The following is a 27,560-nucleotide window of genomic DNA, read 5'->3' as shown; positions in this document are numbered from 1 at the left end:
CTCACTTTCTTCGTCATTAAAGTTGATATCATCATCCTCTTCCTCCTCGTACCAATTTAATAGTGTCAAATCAAAATCTGGATCTTCAAGACGTTTTCCAGATATTGATAGAATGTTACTCATACTTACACGCAAATAAAATCAAAACCAGTAATAAAATCTCAAGAAACAAACCAAAAAACATAAAAACACCAACATATAAGTACTTTCGTAATTACCGGTCACAGAGACCGCTGCGTAATTTTCTATGCAGATTTTTTCCACAAAAACAGAACGAAAATGCGTTAATGTCAGAGAGTCACTACGGTGGTTAAGGGTTAATAATTGTTCATGTTTTGATAACTGTTTTCAAGCAAGATTATGGTTTCAAATAAAGCGAGTTTGGTTACATAATATCCAACTACAAATACAATTAAGGGAGCCAATTTTATTTAAAATAAAAGTAATACAATTCCTTTCTGATACTAACTAAAGACAAATACTATTAAACCACATATTTAAATAACTATTACATTACTGTCAATTAGGTGAATAAAAAAAATATTATAAAAGAATTACGAGTATGAACCATGTATATTTTCTTTCGAGGAATAATTTTATTTAAATAGTGAAGTGATAACAAATTAAATAGGTAATTTTAAATTTATTAAGTCACCACAATACAAATTATAATTTCCAAACACAACTGTTAATACTAAAATATTTTTTTTATAAAATTATATTTAGTATCCTATTAAATTCGGCTAAATACTTCTTGATTACATAACATTATCCTTGGCTAGAGCCTAAAAAACAAAACATAGCAATCAGATGGACAACTTTATTATTAACATTGTTTGTTTACCTGTGCCTCTTTAACGGTCTTATCCCAATTTTCTTGTCCCATTCTTGGTATCAGAGCCAATAAAATTTGCAACACCTTCTTCACGTTACTGTGGAACGTTTCCAGCACGTATTTATGAGACACCTTTTCGCCGCAGTCCCTCCAGCAATCGTAGTCTGTGGCCATCGCTATGGAGGCGTAACATAACCCAGCCTCTTTAGCAAGGGCAACCTTAAACCGAATTTTAATGTAGTTTAAACAATAACACTAAGGTCTTAGTCTAGTTACTTCCGGACTGGTCGTCATTCCTATCAAGTGAGCACCCCAGCTTCTGAACACGTTACTTTCGGCTTTGCTTGAGAATCGCGGACCCTCGATTACTACTATGGTGCCACCATCACGCACCTCTATACCTACTTTTTTGGCTGTTTCCAATATTACCTGCAAATTGATAATGTAAAAGCTATTTTTTAATTTGGATCCGGGGTTTTATGATTTATAAATTCAATGTGACTCAAATGGGATTTTGTAGAAACTAACTAAAGGCCTAAAGAGAGAGTTTTTTAATAAAAAGATTAAAGATTTTACGCAAAAAAAGGCAAGGTCATTTGTGATCTAGTAGGTAGTGCAAAAGATATCCGTTATTCAATTTTATTATTACAAGACAAGAGTTAAACCTAAGTAAAAAATATATTTCTTAAATTTTAAATATTTTTTCTTACTAATGTAAATGCTAAGGAGTTATTTTTCTTAATTCCAACTGGCATTATTAAAAATGAAAGATGGATAATGAATAAAGATTCTGCTCTGGATTCTTTAATATTCAAGTATTCAATAACTTATTTTTCTTCTCGTAATGGTGTCTAATTAAATTGTCTTTCTCCTAACTTTTGCTAAAGTCAAAGGAAGACTAGTTATACTCAGTTACTTCAATAAGTACAACCTATTGAACTGGAGGATCAATACCGGGACTACTGTTGTTTTTTCTATACATTAAAGATATCTGTTCAGTGGACTCAATCTCTGTGATAACGATACAGGTGTCTTACATCTATGCCCTCCCTACCACCTTATATGTTGCATTTCACATATATAAATTAAATAATCCAAAATTTTTAGGTATTAGGATGGATAAGAAATCCAACTATGAAAATCACATTTATATTTTGTCGAAGAAATTATGTTATAATTACTTACAATTGCCTTTTAAATCGATGAATTATTGAAATCTAAATTAAAGTTGTCTCAAATCTGCTCAACTAGTAAGAAAGGACCTGAGGATAGAATATAAACTCTTTCTATCCTCAGAAAACTGAAGTTTATGAAAGGGCATTTAACAAACGTTTTGTTAACTATTTCAACATTTTCTAGCAAAGTTCTTCTATCCTACCAAGTTGTGAATTTTGCTTTAAGTCATAATCTTAATAAGTCATAATTTCTTATGACTTATTACAAAAAAGAGCAGATTGGCTATATATTTTAAAAATATTATTATTAGTTATTAAGTTATAAAAAGAGTTTTGAGGGATTGAAACGTCTGATACTTCTACGTCTTACTCTAGGCGTCTTACTCTAAGACAGTTTTAAGAGTTATTGGTGTTAAAATGCTTTAGATTAAAAGAATTGAAATGTAAGTGTACCCCAGGGATGTGACTTATACTTTTTTTGTTACATTGGTTTTATTTGAAACGAACCACCCTTAAAAACTTCAAAAAAAAAACACCTCAATCTAAAATTGAAATTTATATTTGACAAAGTTCTGTCAATCAAATTGTTTATTTTTTAAAGATCTTTTTACATACTTACTGTTTATAAGTCTATAAACTTTTTTTTATACATTTTTAAAATTTTTTATACACCTTTGGGCAAATTGTATGTGCTTTAAAATGACGTATCACACTATAAGAGAGCCATTTGATACACCAAAGTATGTTTCAAAGTGAAGCTGTCTAGATTGACATGTGTTTTTTTAAGAAGTTATTAAGGGTGGTTTGTTTTGAAATAAAAGCACTCTATATAGCTGACCTTTTAGAAAAGGTCAGCTATATACAGTGATGTAGAGCATATATAATATTCTTATATAGCAGCATTTACTATACAGGATGTCCCGAAAGTAATGGGACATAGAACAAAAAAAGATTCCTTACGTCAAAATAATGTGATTGAGGTCAACTTGCCTAATCCTAACTTTAATAGTAATTGAAATACAGGGTGTCAAAGTATTATTTTATTTATCGTTTTTTTCTCATAGGTCCTGAACCAATTGACATACTGACATGAAATTTAAAACACACGAGTCTTTTAAAAAGAAAAAGAAAATTTCGTATACAGTTTTCGTGTTTTTGGTAGAGGGCGCTCGTTGCATTATATTTATTTACTACTTTATTTAAATCGCATCTTTGGCAGTTGGCGTTGGAGACAAGTGTTGTATTATTTATGTCAAACTTTTTAAATGTCATATAAAACTTTTAAAACGGGTAAAAAGTTTTTCTCTTAAGTTTAATCATTTTAAGTAATGCCTAGGCATAATTTGATTACCAATTTGGAGACCAATCTGGAAATAATTCCAGATAGACAACCAAACCATAAACTATCCCAAAGAATTTATAGCCGACTAGGAGAAACTGGATCATTTCGGCCAAAAATGCCTATTAGGGCCGCAACAGGAAGAAGAAATTTTAGTCCGCGTAGCAGAAAATCCCGTGTTAAGTACTAGGCGAATAGCGGCAGCTACGGGCGTAAGCAAATCATGTGTTGGTAAATTACTTTAGAAAGAAGGCCTCTATCCATACCACTTTACACCAGATCAGTGTTTGATCCCACCAGATTTGCCAGCCAGAATGCAGTCTTGTCGTCAGTTGAATGCAACAATATGCAAAACGCAGATCCAATGCTTATTAGCAGAGCGTTATTCACAGACGAGAACATTTACTAGACGCGGCGTATTTAACTTTAGTGGAGGACCTTGGCTTTGGCCTGCGCGTAGTTCAGACTTGCAAACCCCATGGACTTCTGTATTTGGGGATATTTGAAATCAATTGTTTATGAGTCCTATAAATAATCTAAATGAACTAAATGTAAAAATTGTAAATATGTTAAAAAATAATGAGGATCTTCTTTTTAAAATACGGCAGTCATTTATTAAACGTATTTCAAAATGCATTGAAGTTAATGGAGGGCATTTTGAACAGTTGTTATAGTAGCGTTATTTCTTTGTTTATTATTGTTGTTGGTATATTTGTTTGAAAATAAAATATAAAAAAAATTATTAAATATCATTTACTTTGGTTATGATATAAGAATTAACAAAAAATTCGTAATATTATTTTTTATTTAGTAGCTATTCTAATTTTAAATAAATATCAATAATTTTAGGTAATCATTTTATTTTATTTAGGATTGCATTGCGAAAAATCTAGTAAATTTGAGTCATTCACATTTTATGAAAACCTAAAAGTGCGATTATCTCAAAAATGGTTGCTCCTAGTGACTTTAATAAGGTATACATTTTTTATGTAAAATTAAAAAAGGATTTATTTTGATACTTTTTAAACCGATATACGGGTATATCGGTTTATTCGGATAAACATAAACTGTGATGGTCTCCGCTAGCCTTCTCCTGATTATGTTTGGACTTCTAAAATTGCAAGGCTCCAGAAACTCATTTTGTAAAGAAGAGCTAGTCGCAAACCATTGCCTCAAGGTACGAATTCGAAGAAATCCGCCATCAGCAAAGGTTGTAACTCTTCCACGACCATGATCTGGTCTTCTAATGTTGCTACCAGTTTATGCAAACCGACTCAAAACTCTGGAGATGGTTGACATTAAATCTTTCAGCAAGCTAAATATATATACCATTCTTCGTGAAGAGTAACTACTATAACACAGTCAGCTTATGAGAAATTGCGGTTTTCTCGTTGCAACGTCGAATATCGAAATTCTACTGAAGTAAAACGTATGAAATTTTGAATGGACAAATATCAACATGCGTTTGTTTACAATTTATCGACAAGCAACCGTCAATGGTCCAGTTTTAACAATACATGTACTTCTATGGTTCCAGAGAAAACAAATATATGAAATAAATAGGAGAATTTTGGAGTGCACTGTGGTTGGTATCTGATTTACAACAAATGAGTCAAAACAATTAAAAATCAAGTTTCACTCAAAAAAAAGAAAAAGAGATAAAAAAAAAGTGTAAAAACTTAATAATATTACAGAATACAACTGTAGTCCGCAAAAAAAACGACAAAAAATGTATATATAAAATTTGTCTATATCGGCACTATCCTCATTTTGCCATACCTAGGCAGTTACGATCTCTTATTATGTGAGATACTGGTTGCACTTTATAATTCCATATAAGTCTTAAGGAAGATTTTTATACTCCTTGTACCTCTTATGTTTAAATACAATCTCATTTGGCTTAATTTTTAAAGATTCTGATAGAGAGTGCCTCTGAGAAAGTTAAAACTACTAAAGTATCTTTAGCGAGGTATTTTTAGATTTTGCTTTATTTATTTTTTATTTTTAGTATTTTGTAGACAGGTTTAAGTATAGAATTTAATGCGGTACTCGGAATCTAGATACCAGTTTTTTGCAATCTCCAATGTTTACAAATCATAACCTACATATGCTTAAGTTTATAATCTAATAATTTAGTTTATAACAATATAGAGTTATAATCCTTGTCTTTGTTTTGATTTAGATATATTAATAAGAAGAATATGACATTTTGAATCTAGCAACAACCTATTTAGATCCTTATAGCGTTCTTTGCATTAATATTCAGATAAAATGAAAGAAAAATAAAGTTATATATCATCAGCATAATGATGCAAAATTTTATACTTATTGGCCACAAGTGCTGAAATTATAGATTTCTTACGGAGAGTAATTTTCCAACATTCGAGTTTATTATATTCGTTAGATATACATATAGATATAGCAATATCATTGATAAATGAAGCATTTCAAGATTAAGTCCAAGCCGGTACCACTGATTTTACTTCAAAAAGTAACGTTTTTAATTGTGGTATAATTGTGAAGAAATACTCCATATGTGCAGTTGGCGTAGATTAAAGTAAAATGAAAATCCTGCAGTCTCCCTCCACTTATTCATTAAACATTCAGTTTTTTAAAATTCCCGACATGTTTCGGACATAGTGGTGTCCACCATCAGGGGATACTAAAAGGAAATAGTTCTGAACAAAAAACAAAAGACACAAGGTTTAAAATTGGTATCAGATATACGCCCCAGGATTTGGTTCCATGTCAAAGAAAACCCTTTATTTAATATTATTGTTTTTTTTTTGAATATAGCAACAACGTGTTTAGATCCTTATAGCTTGCTCTGCATTAATATTTAGACGGAATAAAAGAAAAATAAAGTTGTACATGATCAGCATATTGGTGCAAAATTTTAAACAGTTAACAAAGTCATTAATATAAATATTAAAAAGTAAAGGTCTCAAGAATGAGTCCGTTATGTTCCACCAGAGCGAAAACCTTAGTGAAAATGGGGAAGAATTTTAGATACCGTCAAACGGGGTGAATCGGGACCAGAGGGTCAATCGGGACAGTTTGACATTTTTTTACAAACACGTGATTTTCATGCATGTAGCAAATGTTTTTAGGATGGGTAATATGAAAAACCTGTTGTAGACACAACAGCTGTTTGACATTCACGCGTGGCCGTTAGTTATTTGGAAGATTCCAGTACGTACAGGTGTCCACATATTAGAGCGAAATTTAACGTTTTTTCAATCTGCTGCTAAGTTTGTAAGGAAAAGGTATGGGAGATTTGAGCATTGGATTGTTAATATAGTATACCTGTGGGTAATTTCTAGATGTTGAGTGGACTTATTTTAAATTATTTTGCCTAGTTTTTTTTATTAATTTTTAAACATAAAAACTCGCTTTCAGGGGTGAATCGGGACCATGGTCCGGAAATACAAAAAAACGCCTGGGACTAAGGCCTATCAGAATTATAGTCCTAAACAACTGGAAAAGGCTTTGAGGCAGTTTAAAAGAGGCCAGATAACTCTTCGAGACGCAAAGCAGTTATATAACATCCCAAAATCGACATTACAGCATCATGCGAAGCAGAAGCCAAAGAAACAAGGTGGTCAAACAATTTTGACAGGAGCTGAGGAATCCAGGCTGGTCCATTTAATAGTACTGGCGGGAGAGTGGGCATACCCAATGGAGAAAACTACTATTCGATACATTGTAAAGGGATATCTTGATAGAAAAGGGGTAAGAGTGGCGAAATTTAAAAATAATATGCCCGGTATTGATTGGGCGAATTTGTTTTGTGTCCGACATAAAGAACTTCTGACTGAGAGACTGTGCGAGAATATCAAACGGTCTCGTGCAACCGTGACTCGGGCAACAGTAAATAAATACTTCGATAATCTCCAAGCCAACTTGCAAAACGTTGAACCTGAGTCCGTCATTAATTATGATGAAACATGCTTTGTGGATGATCCCGAACGGAAAAAGGTCATCGTAAAAAGAAAAACAAGGCATCCAGAACGGATAATCGATTCAACAAAACAATCGACATCAGTGATGTTTGCAGTAAGTGGTGATGGCCATCTATTACCCCCATTTGTTGTTTATAAAAGCGAGCATCTATACGATACCTGGATGACAAATAGGCCACCAGGTGCGCGGTATGGACGAAGTAAAAGTGGCCGGTTCGACCAGCCATTGTTTGAAGACTGGTTCATTTCCATAGCTCTACCTTTCTTGAAGAGGCGTCCGGCACCAAGGGTTGTCATTGGCGATAATTTGTGTAGTCATTTGTCGCATAGGGTGATTGAATTATGCGAAGAAAATAATATTCGGTTTTCTTTTTTGCTGCCAAATTCAACCTATTTAACACAGCCACTTGACGTGTCCGTTTTTGGCCCGATGAAAAAGGCTTGGAGGTCAACTCTAGAAGGTTGGAAAAAACAATACAAGGGTTCTTTGCCGAAGGAGTATTCTCCAAGCCTACTAAGGCAAGCTATAAGCAAACTAGAAGCAACTCTAACACAAAATATTAAAAGCGGTTTTCGTGGCACGGGAATCATTCCCATCGATAGAAATCAAGTTTTGAAAAGGTTGCCACCAGAAAGAAACCTCGAAGAAGATGATCCTAATGACTGGACGGAATCTGTGGTAGAAGTGCTTAACGAAAGCAGGAATGCATTCAAGCCAACTGTAGCAAGGAAAAAGAAAGTTACAGTCGAGCCAGACAAAAGAATTTCTACCACAGATTTTTTAGAAGCGCAACCGCAACCGTCAACGAGCAAGACAACAGTGCCTCAAGACTCTCAAGAGGACGACATTTTCGAACTTGAGTCAGATAAAGCAGAATCTGAAGCAATGGAACTGGACGAGTGCTTTGATGTACAGCATCCAATGGAAAATAGCATTGCCACTGACGATTTTGTCGAGGTTAAGTTTAAGACAAATAAAGTGGAAAATTATTTTATCGGGCAAATTAAGGGACTCTTTGGTAAAAGTTTTGAAGTTAAATTTCTCAGATCAAACCGAAAAATAAAAAATTGTTTTATTTTTCCAACAGTGGAAGATATTTGCATGATTACGCCGGAACAAATTAATAAAAAACTACCTAAACCAACCGAATTGCGACGAGGAGGATACAAATTTCCTTTACAATTGAAAATAAAATCTTATGCCATCTAATATATCATTATATTATTTCTGATTATATATTTTTTTTAATATGGTTTTTTTAAGTTTGTAACTGAAAACTGTAAAATAAAGACTGTTTTTGTATTTTACTGTAGAATTTTTGTTTTTATACTTAAAATTTATAAAAAATATAATTTTTTTAAATTTTTGGTCCCGATTCACCTCATACGCGGGGCGACATGCATTTTACATGGCCTAAAACGGCGCGTCCCGATTCGCCCCAAAACAGGGTCAATCGGGACACCCTATATTTATTTATTTTTTTTTTATAATCCATGGAAATTAAAAAATAATCGAATACATATTTCTGCTGTTGTATGGACTACGGTCACTTTCTGCTAAATTTTAACTTTGTTAGGCAGTTGTATAAAAAAATATAACATAAATATCTAATAGTTGTCTCGATTCACCCTGTTTGACGGTATATATTTTTTTAATAATGTTCTAATATTTGTATAAATATTAGAAGTTTAGAGAGGCTTGTAAGAATACTTATCGGCCATCTCAAGCCACAAACATCAAGTGCTGAAATTATAGATTTCTTAAGATAAGGAATAGCTCGAGTAAATTTCCAACATTAAAATTTAAATTTATTATATTGGTTAGATATATATACCAATAATATCATTAATAAATGAAGCATTTCATTAATTTTACTTAAAAAAAACTTTTTTAATTCTATTATAAAAACAGTTTTAAGAAGCAGAATGATTCAAAACATATCCTATCATTCATGATTTGCAAAAATTGTAAAAAATGTCGACTTGTATTATCAGGAATATTAAATGCATCAAGAATTAAATTTATTTATTTTTTTGTAAAGATAACTTAAGGCATATTTTTTTTCTTTTTGATGTCTACTTAGATCCGTCCGAAGCTATTGATGTATGATTAATATCAAATATATCTATTAAACCTGAAATCAACTATACGAAAATAAAAAATTAGTTTAGCAAGACATACTAAGAAAACTAGGGATCAAAAAGCAACACCAAAATACAACTCCGCGTTGTATCTTTTGGAACGACTCAAAACTTTCAATAACCTTAGGTCTTTCGACGGTACATCAACCAAAAATCTTGCTTAAGAAATGTTAAACGGCTACTTAAATTATTAGATTACCCACCCTTAAAGTTTGGAATAATATCTGCCTAAATAATATAATTATTTATACTTGGTGATAAAAGCTGAAGACAATATTAAATTAATTAAACCTAGCTTTTAATGAATATTGTGCTACTGTATTTTAAACTAACTTTTGTCTTTTTCGACCACTTTTGAATATGGGGAATTTCTTTTTATGCAGAAGGAATCATAGGAGTCTCTACAGATTATGATTTATTACCTCTAAGAAATCCATAATTATACATCTAGAATTATGGATTTCTTAGAGGGACAAATAAGCCAAAAATATTTGAGCATTCCTAATAAGACAAAAACGGTAACTTAAAAGTAAAATTAACACGTAAGTTTACTTTAACTACTTTAAAGTTAAATAAATAAATTAATTATTTACTTGTCTCGTATGTGAACAGAAAGCAGGCTCCATTGGCATATGACAAACTCCTTTTAGGTGCGTACCATCATAGAAGGTCGTCTCCCTCTTAGTAGTCCTATCAATAAAATTATCCAAGATAACTACATTGCCCGGCGCAATTTCCTCCTGCAAAGACCCACACGCATTTGTCGCTATGACATGTGTGCATCCTTCTTCTTTTAAGGCCCAAATGTTAGCACGATAGTTTACATTAGCTAAAATTTTTTTTTATTAATCACTATAAAATGACAAAATTTTTGTATCTCACTTGGCAATATGTCATGTTTTCGGCCATGTCTGGCCAAAATAACCACAGGAACCTCCTCAACACTACCCAGTATCAAAGCATCTGATGGTGTTCCATATGGGGTGGACACCACCTTTTCTGTTCTATCTTTAAGGAGATCTGGGTTATCCAAGCCGGTGCCCCCAATTATACCAATCTGAAAATGTTTTTCATTTTTCACTTCAAATTTCTATTAACACTAATTGATAGTAACTAACCTTTGCTTTTGTGGCCATATTAACTAACACTAATACTGCCTGAAAAATGCTTGGATAAAGTGAAACTTATACACTGCTTTTAACTTATCTACTAATTTTCATATGAAAAACGCGTGTGCTATTAAATGATAATAAAATGGTTACACAATAACACATACGAATTACAGATCTGATGAATTTAGAATGACTGGGAATTTCTTAATTGAGATAAGTCAAGTTATGAATTATTTACTAGTTTTAATTCGAAATAGATTTCATTGTACTGTATGATTTAACTAGAGGGTAGAGAATAACATTTTTTTATTATATTTTTGATTACGAAGAAATGGAATTTTTATCTAATATAGTGATTATATATAAAATGGATTTTTTTTTTGGTTGGATTAACTGTTTTAAGTTTTTTTTTGTTTTAAGTTTATTTTGTCTACTTTGATGCAGGTTTTCTAAAAAGCAGCTAGCAAGATAAGAGATAATATCAAGTAAATTATATCATAAATATGGATCAGTTATAATTATTTTTATCTCTCTAAATAGAAATATTAATTTGATAAGCAATCTAAGGCAAATTAGCTATTATCTTTTGCTGTTTAAATCTTACTGAACCCTCATACTGTTACTATTAAATGTACCTATAAAGTATTACTTAATTTATAAATAAATAGATGATAAATAAAAAATTATAAACAATAATTCAAAAGATGTGATATGCACAATGAATTCATAGAATTTGTGTGCACAAATTCATTTATTTTTAGCAAAAATTAATTAACTTAAGTTCACCAGTTACAAATTATAAACACACAAATAATCGCAAGAAATTTTAACTGATTTAAATACCTAGTGATATTGACTGGTAGGAAAGTTGACTAAATAATATTTTAAATTTCGAATCATATGATCAAACTGTATTGAGACGCATTCTATTGCAAACAAAAATAAACAAAAAAGAATAAAAATGTAAATGTTTATATTTCATGACCAAAAGAATTAATCGGATTGATAAACACTTTCAGTGAAAAATGCACCTGTTCTCTTAATGGTCATGTCAAAAAATAGTAAGTCTATAGGTTAGTAAAATGATGTATTGATTTATTAAATTAAAACAGAGTCAGGAATAAAGTCTAATAATATGTAATTTACAATGTTTAAATAACCCTAACTTGACAGGGCAGCCCTCTGTTTAACTGTGCCTTAAAATATAAAATGTGTATAACAATTTCCCAAGTTTACAGCCTACATAATTTTTGTGACAATCCCACTTAAGATTTTCATCAAACCAAACAGTCAAATATTTAACAATTTTCACTGATTCTATAATGAGCTGAACGTTTAATGGTTCACAATCCGATTTATGACTTATTATGTTAGATTTCTGAGTGTTCGGCATATCAGCTTTAGTCATAGAATAGCAGATAAAATTTTATTTTCCATTATTCAGAGACCTACAGCAAGAAGCTATAATTCAATCATTCCTTAATTAAACTAATCAAAGTTTCAGCCTTTTTATATTTCATGCCATGTTTATTATTGAATTGGACAAAAAAAGGCTGTGTTGCCAACGTAGCAAACAGCACTATCGTTATCGATGAATGCCATACCAGATCCAAGAGACAGATGCATTTTCTATTACTTATGGTTAAAGTCTTATATGACTAAATTAATTGTTAATAATTAAGTTATGTTAATAAGTAAGTTAAGTTATTTGTGTAAAAACTCATCAAGCCTTGAATCATTACTTTGCAAATATTATAGATGAGAGCAATAGACCTAAGTAGCATGAACCAGACTTGTATGATGATTAATGTTTTTTCTTAGAACATCTGGAAATATGCCACTAAAGAATATTAATTTTTTTGAAGTAAATATTTTGACCTGTTTAATATATTGATAAGAATTTTTTACTTTTCTTATACTATTAGGTAGCAAATTATATATTTTCGGTGCAACTACAGATGCAAATCTCTGGTTACCATCAAACCTTCTAAAAGCGACTATCAACATATTATTATACTTAAACATATACATGAGCATATGCCTGTTAACACACCCAAGTTGTTTATAAAGATAGATAATATATACATAGGTTGTTAGAAGTTATAAGTTGTTAAATGTAATATTATAAGAAGCTATATCAGCAGAGCTACAAAATAGGACTGTTTGCAACATCTGCACCCCACTTGTTGAAAGACCTCTTCTGAAAAGTTGATTTCCAGTAATATTAATCATATTATCAACGTAGCTATCAAATAACCAGGTCTTGGTCAATGCATTTATGTGATCACTGAAACAAGGTACACAATCTTTCCCCTTACATTGAGCCCCCTCTCTTTAGGAGTTAGGTGAAAAGAAAAAAAATTATATAAAACTTTTGGGGATTTACTTAAAATTTTTGAATTTGAGGTCAATTTTTTTTCTTTTTCAGAAATATAAAATTTTGACAGATGCTTAGTTTTTCTTATGGAACACGATTAGCTTTTTTCTTATGGAATACCCTGTTTATGACTTCATAGTTAAAAAGAGAGGAATTTTCTGATTTCAAATAAATATAGTTTAAATACTTTTAATTAAATTTTGATTTTTTTTTAAATTTAAATTTTGGAAAAATTGGAGTCCAAACTTAAAAAAAATTAAATATCTTGGTAGGCGGTACAACTCATTTCAATCCACTTTTTTACTCGGAATAAATGTTGGATCGATTTTGAGGTGGTCTGGTTAAAATCTCAGTAAATTTCTCATGGTCAATTGACCAGGCACAAAACTATAAAATGTAAATCAACTAAGAAAACAATGACCTTATCATTTTAAGGCACTAAAATACAAGGCCTGGAGAAGAATATTTTTGGTTTGGAAAAGTTAATATAATAATTACAATATTTATTTATTTATTTACGGAATCCATTTACAAAAGTGTTACATAGCATACCCATACAAACACATATATTCAGATACAAAACTATCTATAAATCGATGAAAGGTGTAGATGAGTTAATTAATTAAAGCCCCTATGAAATAATATTCTTTAACTGCCTCTTAAAAGATGTAATCCTAGAGTCAAAAAAGCTTATCTGTCCTGACAGACCATTAGCACTTCGACCATTTGTGTAATTGGCTCATTAATTCTATAATTGGTATGGTGGAATGGGACTGAAAATATTTCTGATTGTATATTCAATCTGGAAGGCACCCTAAGTTTAAAAAGAGACAATAACTCGGGACAATCTATAGTAGCATTTAAAACCTTATGCATAAAACATAAGTCGAGTAATGTTCTTCGTGACTCTAATGTGGATAAGTTCAGGTTACCCCTGACGCACTGATAGTAATACTCCTGTCTCCTGTAACCACATCTAAAAGCCGCCACCCTTAAAAATTTATTTTGAGTTTTTTCAATCTGCTCAATGTAGCAGTTATATGACGGGGACCACACAATTGAGCCATACTCCAAGATGGGCCTAACAAGAGAGCAATAAAGTAATCTAAAAGTAAACAAAGACAAATCAGTTGTTAGACCGTTGGATAAAACCCAGCATTTTCATTGCCCTACCAGTCACCTGATTGATGTGAGTTTTAAAAGACAACCTGGAGTCAATAAATATTCCTAAGTGAGAAACCTCTGTTTTGACACCAATTGCTACATTATTTATTTTATAAAGAAAAGCAATAGGGTTTCTTTGCTTAGAAAAAGTAATCTTATGGCACTTATTGATATTAAGGGACATTCTATTCAAGTAGCACCAATCAAAGAACAAATTGAGGTCTTTTTGCAGGAGCACAGCATCAGAAAGGGATGTGATAAGCCTAAATAGCTTCACATCATCAGCAAACATTAGCACACGACAATTTTCAAGTTTCCAAACTAAATCATTCAAAAAGAGGCAACAAAACAGGGCCCGAGTGAGAGCCCTGTGGCACCCCAAATGGCACCAAAATTTCAGAGGAACATGTACCTCCAAGATTAACAATCTGGGTTGTACCTCTGATGAATCCCGAGATCCACTGAAGAGGAGGCCCCACAATACCTAAAGCCCTAAGCTTCTGCAAGAGTATCCCATGGTTAACCCGATCAAAAGCTTTGGAAAAATCTGTATATATTGAGTCAACCTGAAGTCCCTTCTCCAAGCAGCGGTAGAGGTAGTTGACATACCGCACCAAATTAGCATCAGTAAATCTGCCTTTTATAAATCCAAATTTCTCAGGATTAAATAAAGATTTAAAACTCCAGGCAATTCTATGACTGACCAGGCAGTCAAGCAGCTTTGGCAACTCAGATTGGTTACACACAGCCTGGTAATTGGAAATTTCATTTCTACTACCAGATTTAAAAATAGGTTTTAGAAAACTTCTCTTCCAGAGAGTGGGATAAGAAGCAGTACCTAGAGATTTCTTAAAAATGAACAGTATTGGTTTCGTAAGAACACAAACACATTTCTTTAGGAAGAATGCCGGAATCTCATCTGGTCCAGCGCAGAGCTTATTCTTAGAGGAAGTAATAACCTCATAAACATCCTGCGTTGACATAGTTAAAGTGCTCAGACAAATTGATTTATCAAAATCAAAAGATGGTATGTCATTGACTTGCTCATCCGAATAGACAGATAAAAAGTATTCTGCAAACATATCCGCAGTATCCGAGATATTCATACTAATCCTGTTATTGTATGTCATTCTGGAGGGTAGACTAAAACCAGTTCTTTTATTTTGAATATATGACCAGAAGTACCTTGGATTGCCAGCGAGATTCATTTCCACCTTATTAATGTATTGTTGATAGCACAACTCTCTTAAGTACTCACATTATTGTCTCAACAATACAAATTCATCATAATCCTGCTGTTGAACACTAATTTTAAACTTTTTGTGAATTTTTTTTTCTTATGATCAAGCTGCGAAGCTCTGAAGAAAACCAAGATGGAAAAGAAGAACTTTTGTACCTCTTTAGAGGAATAAACCTTTCCATTGAGGAGTAGATCACATTATAGAAAATTGAAACTATGACATCAATAGATGCCTCTCCCAAAAACAATTGATTCCAGTCTATCCCAGCAAGACAATCGTTAATTGCTATGTAATCTCCCTTACCAAAATCATAAAAATATTCCTCATATATCATATCATCAGAATTTTCTGCACAACAAAGGTCAAAACTAATTGCTGTATGGTGTAAGCTATTCTCAAAAATCTTGTCTATTGCACGTTCAACACTAATTAAATCTGAGCTACTAAATACGAGATCCAAGGCAACCCCGTTGGTATTTAAAACCCCATTTACCTGGAAAAAGTTATAGAAGCTAAAGCAGTTGGCCAGAGAAAGCACAAAGTCAAAGTCAAAGTCAAAAATAGCTTTATTGTTACGTAACATCATCTGTTGTTAACAAAGCATTATATAAAATCTTAAAGATAGTTGACAACATAATCTTTTACAAAAATATAAAAATTTTAACAATTCTTACATACATAGAATATAGAACACACCCAAAGAAAGGGTAGCAAAAATTCACATTACCCTGCGCAAAACTCTTCACTGTCAAAAAATTGTATTTAAAAACTCGTCTACAGAATAAAATGCTTTAGCAAGCAAGAGTTTCTTTATATTTTTCCTAAAACGTTTTTCACAATTTATTAGCCTTATATAAAGGGGTAGGTGGTTAAAAAGCCTTCTGCCCCCGTACACAAAAGAGGACTTAATCTGCTCACTTTTTGGGATAGGCAGAGGTAAAGAGAAGGTTGTTCGGAGATTGTAACCCAAAGAGGGGGGGCCAAGCTGATGGCGATATTTTTTGTGGATAAGACAAACAGTCTCTAAAATAAAAAGGCATGGCAATGTCAGGACAGAGTGTTTTAAAAATAATGGCCTACAGGGGCTACGAAAGGGAGCTGCACACATATAGCGTATGGCTCTTTTTTGCAAAATAAATAGAGAGCTGAACAAATACTGAGAGCACACACCCCAAAACACAATACTGTATCTCAGATAAGACTCTATAAGAGCATGGTAGGCAATTTTGGCCACATCAAGTCCCAGAGAATGTGTTATTACTCTAATAGCATAACAGTTGGATGATAACTTCCCTAATAAAGAGGAGATATGATTTTCAAATTTTAATTGCTTATCAATCGTCAGGCCCAAAAATTTGCATGTTTCAGAAGGACTTATTGTTTCATTTTGCAAAGTGACAGTTCCAAGGTTACATTTAAAAGTTAAAATATTAGTTTTAGAAATATTAAAAGTTAATCTATTAGATTCACACCATGACTTTACAAGAATTAAATCTTCATCAACGATATTCCTTAATCTCTTGGTGTCAGTGTCATGCCAAAGTAATGTTGTATCATCCGCAAAGATAGTAAATTTGCCCCTAATTGGAATTTGAGAGATATCATTGACATATAGCAGGAACAATATTGGTCCAAGAACAGAACCCTGGGGTACACCAGCGTCCATATCCAGACGGGATGACATATCATTGTCAAAGAATACCCTTTGTGTTCTTCCAGATAGGTAAGAACAAAACCAGTCGAGAGCAACTCCTCTAAATCCATAGGTTTCTAGCTTCTGTAGCAGTATTCTGTGACTTACGCAGTCAAACGCCTTAGATAAGTCACAGAACACCGCCGCCGCACTCTCCCCAGCGTTCAACCCCATGTACAGACTCTCCAAAAAATTGAAAATAGCATCAGATGTACCCAGTTTCGTCCGGAATCCAAATTGCTGATGGTTAAGAACATTATGCCGTTTCAGAAATTCCATCATCCTAGTTTTTACCAATCTTTCTACAAGCTTGCCAAGCGTGGGAAGCAGGGCTATGGGTCTGAAATTTGATGGGTTCATAGTTTCCACCCTTAAATAATGGTATAATCAAGGCATCCTTGAGTAAATGTGGAAAGGACCCACTTGAAAGTGAAACATTTAACACCTCAGCCAAAGAATCAAGGGTTGGTAGCGGTAGCGCTGTTAGGACCTTTAGTGACAGCCCATCCCATCCAGAGGAGTTCTTATTTTTCATTGAGGATAGAGCTTCCATTATTTCACTAAAATCTGTTGGTCTAAAGAAAAATGTTTCAGGCACCTTAATGTTGTGTAAGTATGAGCGCGGATCTCTAACAGACTGAGGCAATAATATTGATAGACCCAAAGCAACACCCTGCTATTAGAAATAGAAGGGTTCCCACGTTCGCCTCGTAAGACATTAACAATTTTCTAAGACTCTCTAGACTTATTTCTTCATTGGTTTATTTTACTTGAGTAGTATACGTTTTTTGCCAATTTCACTGTATCGCGGTAAATTTTGCGATATCTATTAAAGTAGGATATGAATTTGGAGTTGTCCAGGGCAAACTTTCGTATGGAGTGCAAATACCGAAGATTTTTACCAGAAACTAATAGACCCCTACTCACAGACTCTCTGTCATTCTCCAGACAACCATCAACCACCAAACCAAGATCATCATTCTCCCATCTAGCATGTGGTAAATTGTAAACACCTGCCAAGACAAACAAACTACTTGAATATCTACTATATACATATTCAACGGATTCACAATGGCATAAATAGGCTTGAAGTGGAGATGGAGATGGTATATAAATGCAACGAACAACAAAACTTTGATTGTCTATTGTAAAAGTCAAATAGATCTGATAAATATCCACATCAACAAGTGGAATACCAGATCTATGTGTACATAAACTCTTTTTAGCCGCAATCAATACACCACCTCCACGAGCCTTGGTAGTATTCGTACCCATTTGACGATCATATCTATATAAATCATAGTTTGATACACCGATTTCAGCATCTGAATATTCAGATGTTAACCAAGTCTCTGCAATCATAACAATATCATAGCAGCAGCAACTAAGTGCCTGCTGAAAATCTTTTATTTTAGTTCTCATACCACCTGTATTAGCATAATACACGCAAACACCTGAACCAGAAGGGCCATCCCGCACTAAACTATGGTCTGATTCATTTGATTTTGATGAAAATTTATCTTGCGTTTATTATTTAACCAAAATTTAGCAAGATACGCAAGATAACACCTCTAGGCCAGTTATCCGGCCTTAAAAAATCATCCCTACAATCGCCGTTGATGCTTATCTTAAAAGAAATAGTCTCACCCTTAACTGGCAACAATTCTACTTTTATTTTATTTATTTATTATTATCAACGTTTACATACAACGAAGCGGAAGAAATTCTCTCACAGCGGTTCTCACTGGCTAGGGGTTTGCATCAAGTAGGCCCCTCAACAAAGATTCCTTGACACCAATTTTAAATGACGCTACATCTTCGTTTTTATCCAATGTTGAGCACTTTACATCAGTTATCAACAATTGTTTCTCCATATATTCTACAATTTGCTGTTCAGTTGTATCCTGATTACACCATCCAAGATACAACCATTTATGAGGGTCTAGCCAACTTTGAAGTAAAAAAAGAAGTATCAACTATTCTTGAGGTTCACCTGTTTACCTGAACTTAATATAAATATTCGACTATCTCTTTAATGTGGATATTCTATAAGCAGTGACATCGGAAAGAGTTACCAGAATAAGTCTTGTGCACATGTAGAGGATTCTGGAACTGGAGGCATCAGTATTATCATTGAAGGGGATTCATCAATTAATAATAAATAAATGGATTATCAATAATAATATGAAGCTGGAAAGATAAATGTGACTATGTTAAGAGTTTGATTTATATTGAATTAGAACAAAACTGCATAAATGTTATATTATTGATAGTGCCAGTATTTAGTTTTATTTATTTTAACCTGAATTACATTTGATGAATGTTACAGTTTACAATATTAATACTAATTCTAGTTATCTTAAGCTTAACATTAGTGGCAATGAACAGTATATGTGTCCACAGAATGGAACAATAGAATATCAAAAGAACTACATAAAACACCCATAAAGAAAAAAAGACACAGCCAATTATTTTGTTGCTTAATTGTGCCGAATAGCTTTCTTTGTTTCACACTTAAATTTATTTGGGGAAGTACAACTAAAATAATGTAACACATTACAATATTTGTTAACCTTATTTGAGATTCTGTTTACTGGGCTGTAAAGCAAGTAAAATGTTCTGCAATATGGCACATGCAAGAGGGATCTATTATGTGTTTGGTATGATGGTACATGAATTTTAAAGGTGGCAAAACACTCTGGGCTGTCTATATAGTTATTTAACACTTTGTATGTGAAACAAACATCATAATACTCCCTTCTAGCAGACAATAGACTTAGGTTTAGGTATGACATAGTAAGTTGACTGTTTAATGTTATCCCAGACTTAGAGAGTGTATAGCTAGCATATCTTAGAAATATATTTTGAATTGTGTCAATTCTGTCAATATGAATTTGAAAATAGAGAGATCAAATAATTCAAGTAGACCTCACATATGCAATATACAATTATTTTAATGCAAATACATTTTTAAAATCTTTACATGACCTTTTGATATAGCCTAACATTCAGTTGGCTCTTGAAATAATATTATATATATATAGGTAATCTTTGTTTACTTAAATATTAGGTGTTTTGTGTATGTTATGGTCTGATGATGCTCTAGTCGAGCAAAACATGTAACCTTCGTTATTTTATTAAATGTATTTCTGCTGTAGATTTCATATTTTTTACCTTTTATAAAAGTGTATGACCAGCATCTTTGGGATAATGGATGAGTTTTTCGAGTTTAATATTTTCATAGTCAAAATGAAATGTCAGTTGGGAATCTAGATACACACCAAGGTATATATCTAAGTCTGTTTTATCATAGTATATAAACACCAATTTTCAATATCAACTGTGCAGCCAAATTATCAGTGGCCAATTTGAACTTTTGCTGCCCCGATTTTGACAAAACATGGGATTCTGATAATTGTGAATTTTTGAGTGCTTAATCAAAAATGTACATATTTTAAAAGCATTACAAACATTATGTTGCTTTAATGGTAAATCCGCCTCTGCAAATGAATGCATGAAAAATTTCATGTGGTTTAGTATATTGACTTATTTTATTAGATTAATTGCTTTGAAATACATTAAGGGTTGGTATGTAAACTGTAAGGATTGAAATAAGTAAATAATTATTTACTTGTCTGTTTTTTGGTTTTGTTAATACAAAATTTTAACCTAGCTTCACCAACCAGATGTAATCATTAAAGGTAATAAGTGATAATTTGAATTTGAAATTTTAGTAGGTCTCTTTAAGTTGCCATCTACATCTTTAATTACATATGAGCCGCTCAGAGGAAAAGTGGTATATGTCAGTATTTTTTAATTTTTGAGTTATACCATTAATTATGTTTCTACTGGTCTAATATATTCAGTCAAAAACTGGTATAAGTCAAAATTTTAACTTAGCTATGATAAGAGCTTCCTAACGTTATTCCTCTCAACATAATGGATTAAGGTGTGGATATGTATTAATGACTTATACCACTATTAATGGATTAATAGTGGTATAAGTCAAGGCACCACACTGATGTCGCACCAGGTCCTATTAAACTCGCTTTTTCTTGTTTAGTCAGGTTTTTTTAGTGTTATGGTACATAGTGTGTAGATCAGTTACTGTAGCTAAGAAAAAGGATATGATAGAACTTCTTCAGTGGATTCCCCCGATTCAGCATCAGTTCTTCCTGGACTTACTGACAATAGAAGATGCTGTTGACAGTGATCCATTATCTGATTCTGATGAAGATTAATTTCTTTAATAACTTGTTCTTACTCTCCTTACTGTAAGTTTAGTATGTAAGATAAGTAGTAGTAATGTTTTGCTCTTCAAGCTCTATATTTTTTTGAACACTTTTATCAGTAATAAATATCATAGTAAACACACTACAGCTATTATTTTTCTTTGATTCATCAGTTTTGTGAAATTTGGTTAACTTTTACGAGGAAAAGTGATATAACTATCCAAGTTATACCACTTTTCCGCTATGTTTTTGAAAAAAACTTACTGGAAGAATGACATTGGGCGGCAAAAATGTAATTAATGGGCACAATCAGTAAAAATGTTTACCATATGAAATTTTAGTACAGGGTTATTATAAATATGTACAAAAAAGTAAAGAATATGTTACTGTGATTTTTTAATTCATCCAGATGCAAAATATCAATTTTCTAAATTTCTACTTTAAGGGAGTTAAACCACTTTTCCGCTGAACGGCTCATATAATATCAGTAATATAAAAGAAGACAAAAAAATTAAAATTGTAAAGTTAAGAGGAGTATTTTCAAAGTTATTGGGGTTTCTGGTAATGAAACAGAAAAAAATGGGACAGGAAGTATGATGATGATAAGCTGGGTACTGACTTACCCAATCGCTTATCCACTACAATAAATGCAAACTGCAGCTTAATTTTATTACTTTATTTTTTCTATTTGCTATTTATTGTTTGGATAAAAGTAAAGAACAAGCTAAAACAAAAAAAAATGGTCACACACTGTCAGACCGGGCACCGGTTTGTTTATATCTATGACAATGACATTGACAATTATTAATGTGACTTTGACATTGAACTGTCGAGTGAGGTGTGTGAAGCTGCCGTCCGATCCTTAGACGAGGAAAAAGAGGGACACGTAATTCAAGCAGGTGATGTGTGACCGATAGGCTTCACGAATAGTTGACCAGTGGCGTATCTTGAAATATTATTTGATATCCGTTTGTTATTTTTTTATATAAAAATTTCTTTTTTCTAACTGATATAATTGTTGTTCATATATCTCTTGTATATCATTTCTCCGCTTTTCTTTAATTAAATTTTAGTTTAAATTAATTACTTTTTTCTATTTTTTTGACAAAACTCCAGATAAGAGATGATTTTAGATTTTCCACTAGTTCAATTTAAAAAAAAGCTATAGTGACAAAGTATACATCTTTTTGGTATGATGATACATTTTAGTTTTGTTAAGTTATAGAGAGGTGACATATGAACAAAATGTTTAAAAAAACAGATATATTATAATAATGAAAGAAGCGAAAATTAACTAGCTTTTCTGATGTGCCTGTATTTAAAATACTAAATATTTGGTTAATTTAATAAAGCATATATTATAAATATTAATTTTTAGTTATAATATGTTTCATTTTTATGTAATTCTCTATTTTTGGTCCATGTGTTTTTAAATTAAATTACATGAAGGCTTTATAAAAAATAGATTGTTAAAAAATATTAATTCATAATAATATAAGTCAAAATAAACTTGTACGAAAGTCAATTAGTACCTGAGCTCGATGAAATAAATTGATTTTGTACAAGTTTATTTCATCGAGCTCTTTCAGACCAGTAACGTTAGTCCCACCAATATGCTCATAAGCAATGATCTTACGAGTTTCTATACAAACGTACCTATCGAAGAATCCCTTAATATCATCAGAAAGGCATGATGCAACACTTGCACGCACTGGACTTCCACTGCAGGGAGTCGTAGACCCTTTGTAGGTTTGTCTCCGTAACTATTAGTTCATATACAGTACCTACTTTCAGTTTGTAGGTAGATTTTACTCTCCCAGAACGAAGAACTTGCAATGGGCTCGCTGTTGTCTCCAGGTGTAGCTGATATACTGTCACAGATTTACATAATACTGTATTATATAGTATACAGAATACTTTATTCTGTAAATCTGGGATACTGTGGTGATTCGGGGAGTACGCTATAGGACTGATATGTTGATAACGCATTTGGTAACATAGGTGATACCAGAACTATTAAACTGTTTGAATTCTAGGATCTAAGTGATCCTATAATTAATAAACGAAAACACTTGGTATCTTGGCCCTGGTATACAAGTTTTAAACCTAATTTACATTCTAAGTAGCACCCTAATACAAATCTGTTTACAGGCTCATATTTTAGTTTTTTTAAATTTTTGGCAATGGAGTATATTTTTATTATTTTACAAGACTATTTCTATGTAGTTATATGTATATATATTAAGAGGATTTATCATTTTAATTTTTGTTTAAATAATATGTATTTATTTTTAATCGGAGCGTCAAATCCCCCCAAAACTATTGTGATCATGGGCACTTTTCAGAATTCACCATTAATTCACCGGTTGAATTAACCGGTTGATCAAAAGAAAATTCGGTAGATCTCAGGTTGCCGTTCGGTTACTTTAACATTCGGAAACGCTTCGGTTGATTTTCTTAGAATTTGTTTGAAAGTTGGCAGCTTTAACAATATCGATTTCTGTTTATCAAACAAAAACGTCCCGGCTTTATTGTAAGTGTCTTAGTTTTTGTTGCAACAGTTTGTGGCTTTTGTCGTCGGTACCTGTAAACAAACAAAATTTAAAAAAAAATTGTATTAATGTTTTCTGTTATCCTTCTACTATTCTCACTTGACTATCAAAATAAACTTAAAATACACAAAAAATCAATATGAATATTGAGCAACAACAAATTTATACAAAAACTAAGGCGCAAACAATAGAAAACTAGGTTAGGAATCCTATGAAAAATCTATTTGACCGACATACCACCTTAAAATCGCTGTTAATCCGATACGTCGTCGGTCGCAACTAGCTGATTTAACCGGTTACTCTTAAAACGTAGGGTTTTTTGTACCGGGTTAATTCTGAAACGCCTTGGTTACTGCCGGTGCAACTCGGTGTATCCACCGGTGAATTCTGAAAAGCGCCCCATCTGAAATGGCATCATGGCGGCAGATGATAGAGTGGGGATGGCGCGAGGGAGTGAGAGATAGAGAAAGTGTGAGAAGGAAAGAGAGCTGTACGCTCCACGCTATAATTATGGTTTAAGCTACATCGCCCCATGAAAATCGTCAGATAATATTTTTTCCGTAATTCATAAAGGATTTTCTTTAAAATAAAAAAAAAATCCCGCTCGAGTATTTCAAGGTTTGGTTTTTTTATTACAACATTGTGACTCGCCCATTTCCTTATATCACGCTCAAATCGTCAGATTATTGAAATCTGAAACAAAAATACTCTTCTTCATGTACTTACCATTTCTTAATCTGACTCGCTCGAGTTTTTCTGATGACAGATTTTTATTTACTAATCTAATGGACTGCTGTCAACGCACGCCTCTACAGGGTGTCCCAGCGAAAACGAAACAGGTATTTTTGGTAAGAAAAAAAAATTTTTTTACAAAAATCTCGAACACGTCGATTTTATTTTCGAGGGGGACAACTTTTCCTTACCAAGGCACCCTCATACCAGTAACCCTCTTCGAGGGGGTGGGATCACCCCTAAAATCTTAAATAGAAAGAGGGGTCGTGTGATACCTTATTTTAAAGGTCTTTTAATTCTGAATATAACTGCCAAATTTGAAGTGGCTAAAATTTTTTATCCGGATATGACAGCTTGTCAAAATTGTAGAAACAGCGAAAATGAAAAAGGTATTTTGAACTCTGTTTTGGATAATATTTTTAAAAGAATAAGGAAGTCCTAATTTCAAAGGGCTCACTTATTAATTAAGAGGCCACCCTAATACCTGGAACCCTTTACGAGGGGTTGAAAGCACCCCTTAAATCTTAAATAGAAAAAGGGGTCGTGTCATTCCTTATTTTGAAGGCCTTTTTACTCTGAATTTAAATGGTGACTTCTGAGTGAGTGATGGATATCTTGTGGATGGATATCAGTAAAAGTGGAGAGATAAGAAATACCTACCCTTTTCCTTTTGTGTCTTTTAAATAAAACAAATTTATTTAAATTACGTCAATTTATTAAATGTTCAAATTGTGCCCCGCCTGCTTCTATGCAGGAATACAGGTTTTGCTCAAAACGATGCCTGACGTTTTGTAGAACTTCAGGTGTTATCATCTGACACTCATTTATAATTCTCTGGCGTAAGTCTTCTAGGGTGTCTGGTTGGGTAGCGTAAACTTTTGTTTTTAAATGCCCCCATAAAAAAAATCTAATGGGGTTAAATCGGGTGATCTAGCTGGCCATTCCATAAAAGGTCCTCTCCTTCCAATCCAACGATCAGGAAATATCTCATCAAGATATTGCCTCACACCAGCAGCATAATGTGGAGGCGCTCCGTCTTGTTGGAAAACGACTTGATCATTATCAGAATGATTTCCGCCTTCCATTATTTCTACTATTCTTGGATATACGGCATTTTCCAAGAGATCTCGGTACATTTCTCCATTCAAATTTCCGGGCAGAAAAAACGGACCAACAATGGAGCCGCCCAAGATTCCCGCCCAAACATTTAACTTCTCAGGGAACTGGGTATGAACTTCACGAAACTGGCCCGGATTTGCATTTAACCAGTAGCGGCAGTTATGACGATTTACGTTGCCATTAAGAAAAAAAGTACATTCATCTGAAAAGCAAATGTTGTAAATAAGACGCGGATTAACAGTTATCATATCACTAAGCGATTCACAAAATTGCGCTCGTCTGTCAAAATCGTCCTCATTCAGTTCTTGCACCAGATGAATTTTGTAAGCATGGAATTTATTATGCTTAAGTATCCTATGAACACTACTTTTGCTTACTCCTGTACTCGTCGCCAATTTTCTGACACTTATTCCTGGCTCGGCATGAAGTTGACCTAGGATAGTTATTTGCATTGCTTCATTGACAACAACAGCATTTTGAACCTCACGCTTTTTATTTAAAACACTGCCAGATTCCCTAAATTTAGCAACTATTTCTAGAACGTATTTTCTGTTGACTCGTTTTTCTGGATGAAGGTCATTAAATTCTTGTACCGTTCTATTGGCACAATTGTTATGCCGAAAGAAAAACTCTATCGTCTCAACCCTCTCTGCAGTAGAATAAACCATTGCTAACAGTGTTTCAACACGTAAAAGACTGGGTAATAATTTAAAACTATTTAAATAAGTGCTGCTTTATGAAAAAAGTACCAATGATATTTAGCAAGCTAAATAAATTCTTCAGATACTTGTGTTTGCATTTTATTTGGTATTTTGTTTTTATTTATAATATGCTGATAAGGTGTAATAACAATAATATTAACAATACTAATAAATTTTTAATCATGTTTTAATGATCCAATAAAAAAAATTGTAAGAAAGGGTTTCAGGCATAAAGGTTTATTTAAAACATTTTTTCCAGAATTTTATTTGGCTTTCATATCCAGAAGAAATCCATCAGTCACTCAGAAGTCACCATTTAAATTTAAAGTGAAAACGCTTTCAACATAAGGTATAACACGATCCCTCTTTCTGTTTAAGATTTAAGGGGTGCTTTCAACCCCTCGTAAAGGATTCCAGGTATTAGGTGGCCTCTTAATTAATAAGTGACTCCTTCGAAAATAGGATTTCCTTGTTTTTTTAAAAATATTATCCAAAAAAGAGTTCATAATACCTTTTTCATTTTCGCTGTTTCCGCAATTTTGACAAGCTGTTTTATCCAGAGAAATAATTTTAGCCACTTCAAATTTGGCAGTTATATTCAGAATTAAAAGACCTTTAAAATAAGGTATCATACGACCCCTCTTTCCATTTAGGATTTTAGGGGTGATTCCACCCCCTCGAAGGGGGTTGCTGGTATGAGGGTGCCTTGGTACGGAAAAGTTGTCCCCCTCAAAAATAAAATCGACGTGTCCAAGATTTTTGAAAAAAAAAAATTTTTTTATACCGAAAATAGCTGTTTCGTTTTCGCTGGGACACCCTGTATAGTAAGGATCCACATATGGTAGGAGTATATTATAGGGTATAAGGTTTCTTCCTATATGATTTTCTAACGCGCAAAATCCCTGGTTGGGTTCCCCTACTATTAGGGAAACTGACTGTGTTAAATAAAAAGTGTAAGGTTCAACATGCTGCTGTTGCTAATGAAGCAATGCAAATATCTGTTCTAGGTCAATTTCATGCCGAACCAGGAATAAATGTCAGAAAATAACGAGAAGGGCGACGAGTACAGGAGTAAGCAAAAATTGCGTTCATAGAATCCTTAAGTACAACCAATTCCATCCTTACAAAATTCATCTGGTGCAAGAACTAAATGAGGATGATTACGACAGATGAGTGCCATTTTG

General features: G+C 32.8%; 3 protein-coding genes across 6 annotated transcripts in view; all 3 read right to left on the bottom strand.

Annotated features, from left to right (window-relative positions):
* LOC126747854 (proteasomal ubiquitin receptor ADRM1 homolog) overlaps positions 1 to 27,560 on the bottom strand; it is a 421,821-nt gene that overhangs the window by 272,106 nt on the left and 122,155 nt on the right. The window lies entirely within an intron of this gene.
* Positions 1 to 27,560, bottom strand: part of LOC126747911 (ER membrane protein complex subunit 7 homolog) — a 325,016-nt gene that overhangs the window by 286,357 nt on the left and 11,099 nt on the right. The window lies entirely within an intron of this gene.
* Positions 629 to 22,059, bottom strand: LOC126747905 (S-methyl-5'-thioadenosine phosphorylase-like). Its single transcript, XM_050456879.1, has 7 exons — positions 21,896 to 22,059; positions 10,572 to 10,610; positions 10,336 to 10,510; positions 10,047 to 10,282; positions 1,112 to 1,264; positions 845 to 1,054; positions 629 to 785 (listed from the first exon to the last, which is right to left on the bottom strand). The coding sequence occupies exons 2-7, from the start codon at positions 10,587 to 10,589 to the stop codon at positions 759 to 761; spliced, it is 819 nt and encodes a 272-aa protein (XP_050312836.1). The 5' UTR covers positions 10,590 to 10,610; positions 21,896 to 22,059; the 3' UTR covers positions 629 to 758.

Source organism: Anthonomus grandis, chromosome 2 (genome assembly GCF_022605725.1).
Source record: "Anthonomus grandis grandis chromosome 2, icAntGran1.3, whole genome shotgun sequence".
Lineage (NCBI taxonomy): Eukaryota > Metazoa > Arthropoda > Insecta > Coleoptera > Curculionidae > Anthonomus > Anthonomus grandis.
The sequence above is the reverse complement of the archived record's forward strand: the minus strand, read 5'-3'. Positions and strand labels throughout refer to the sequence as shown.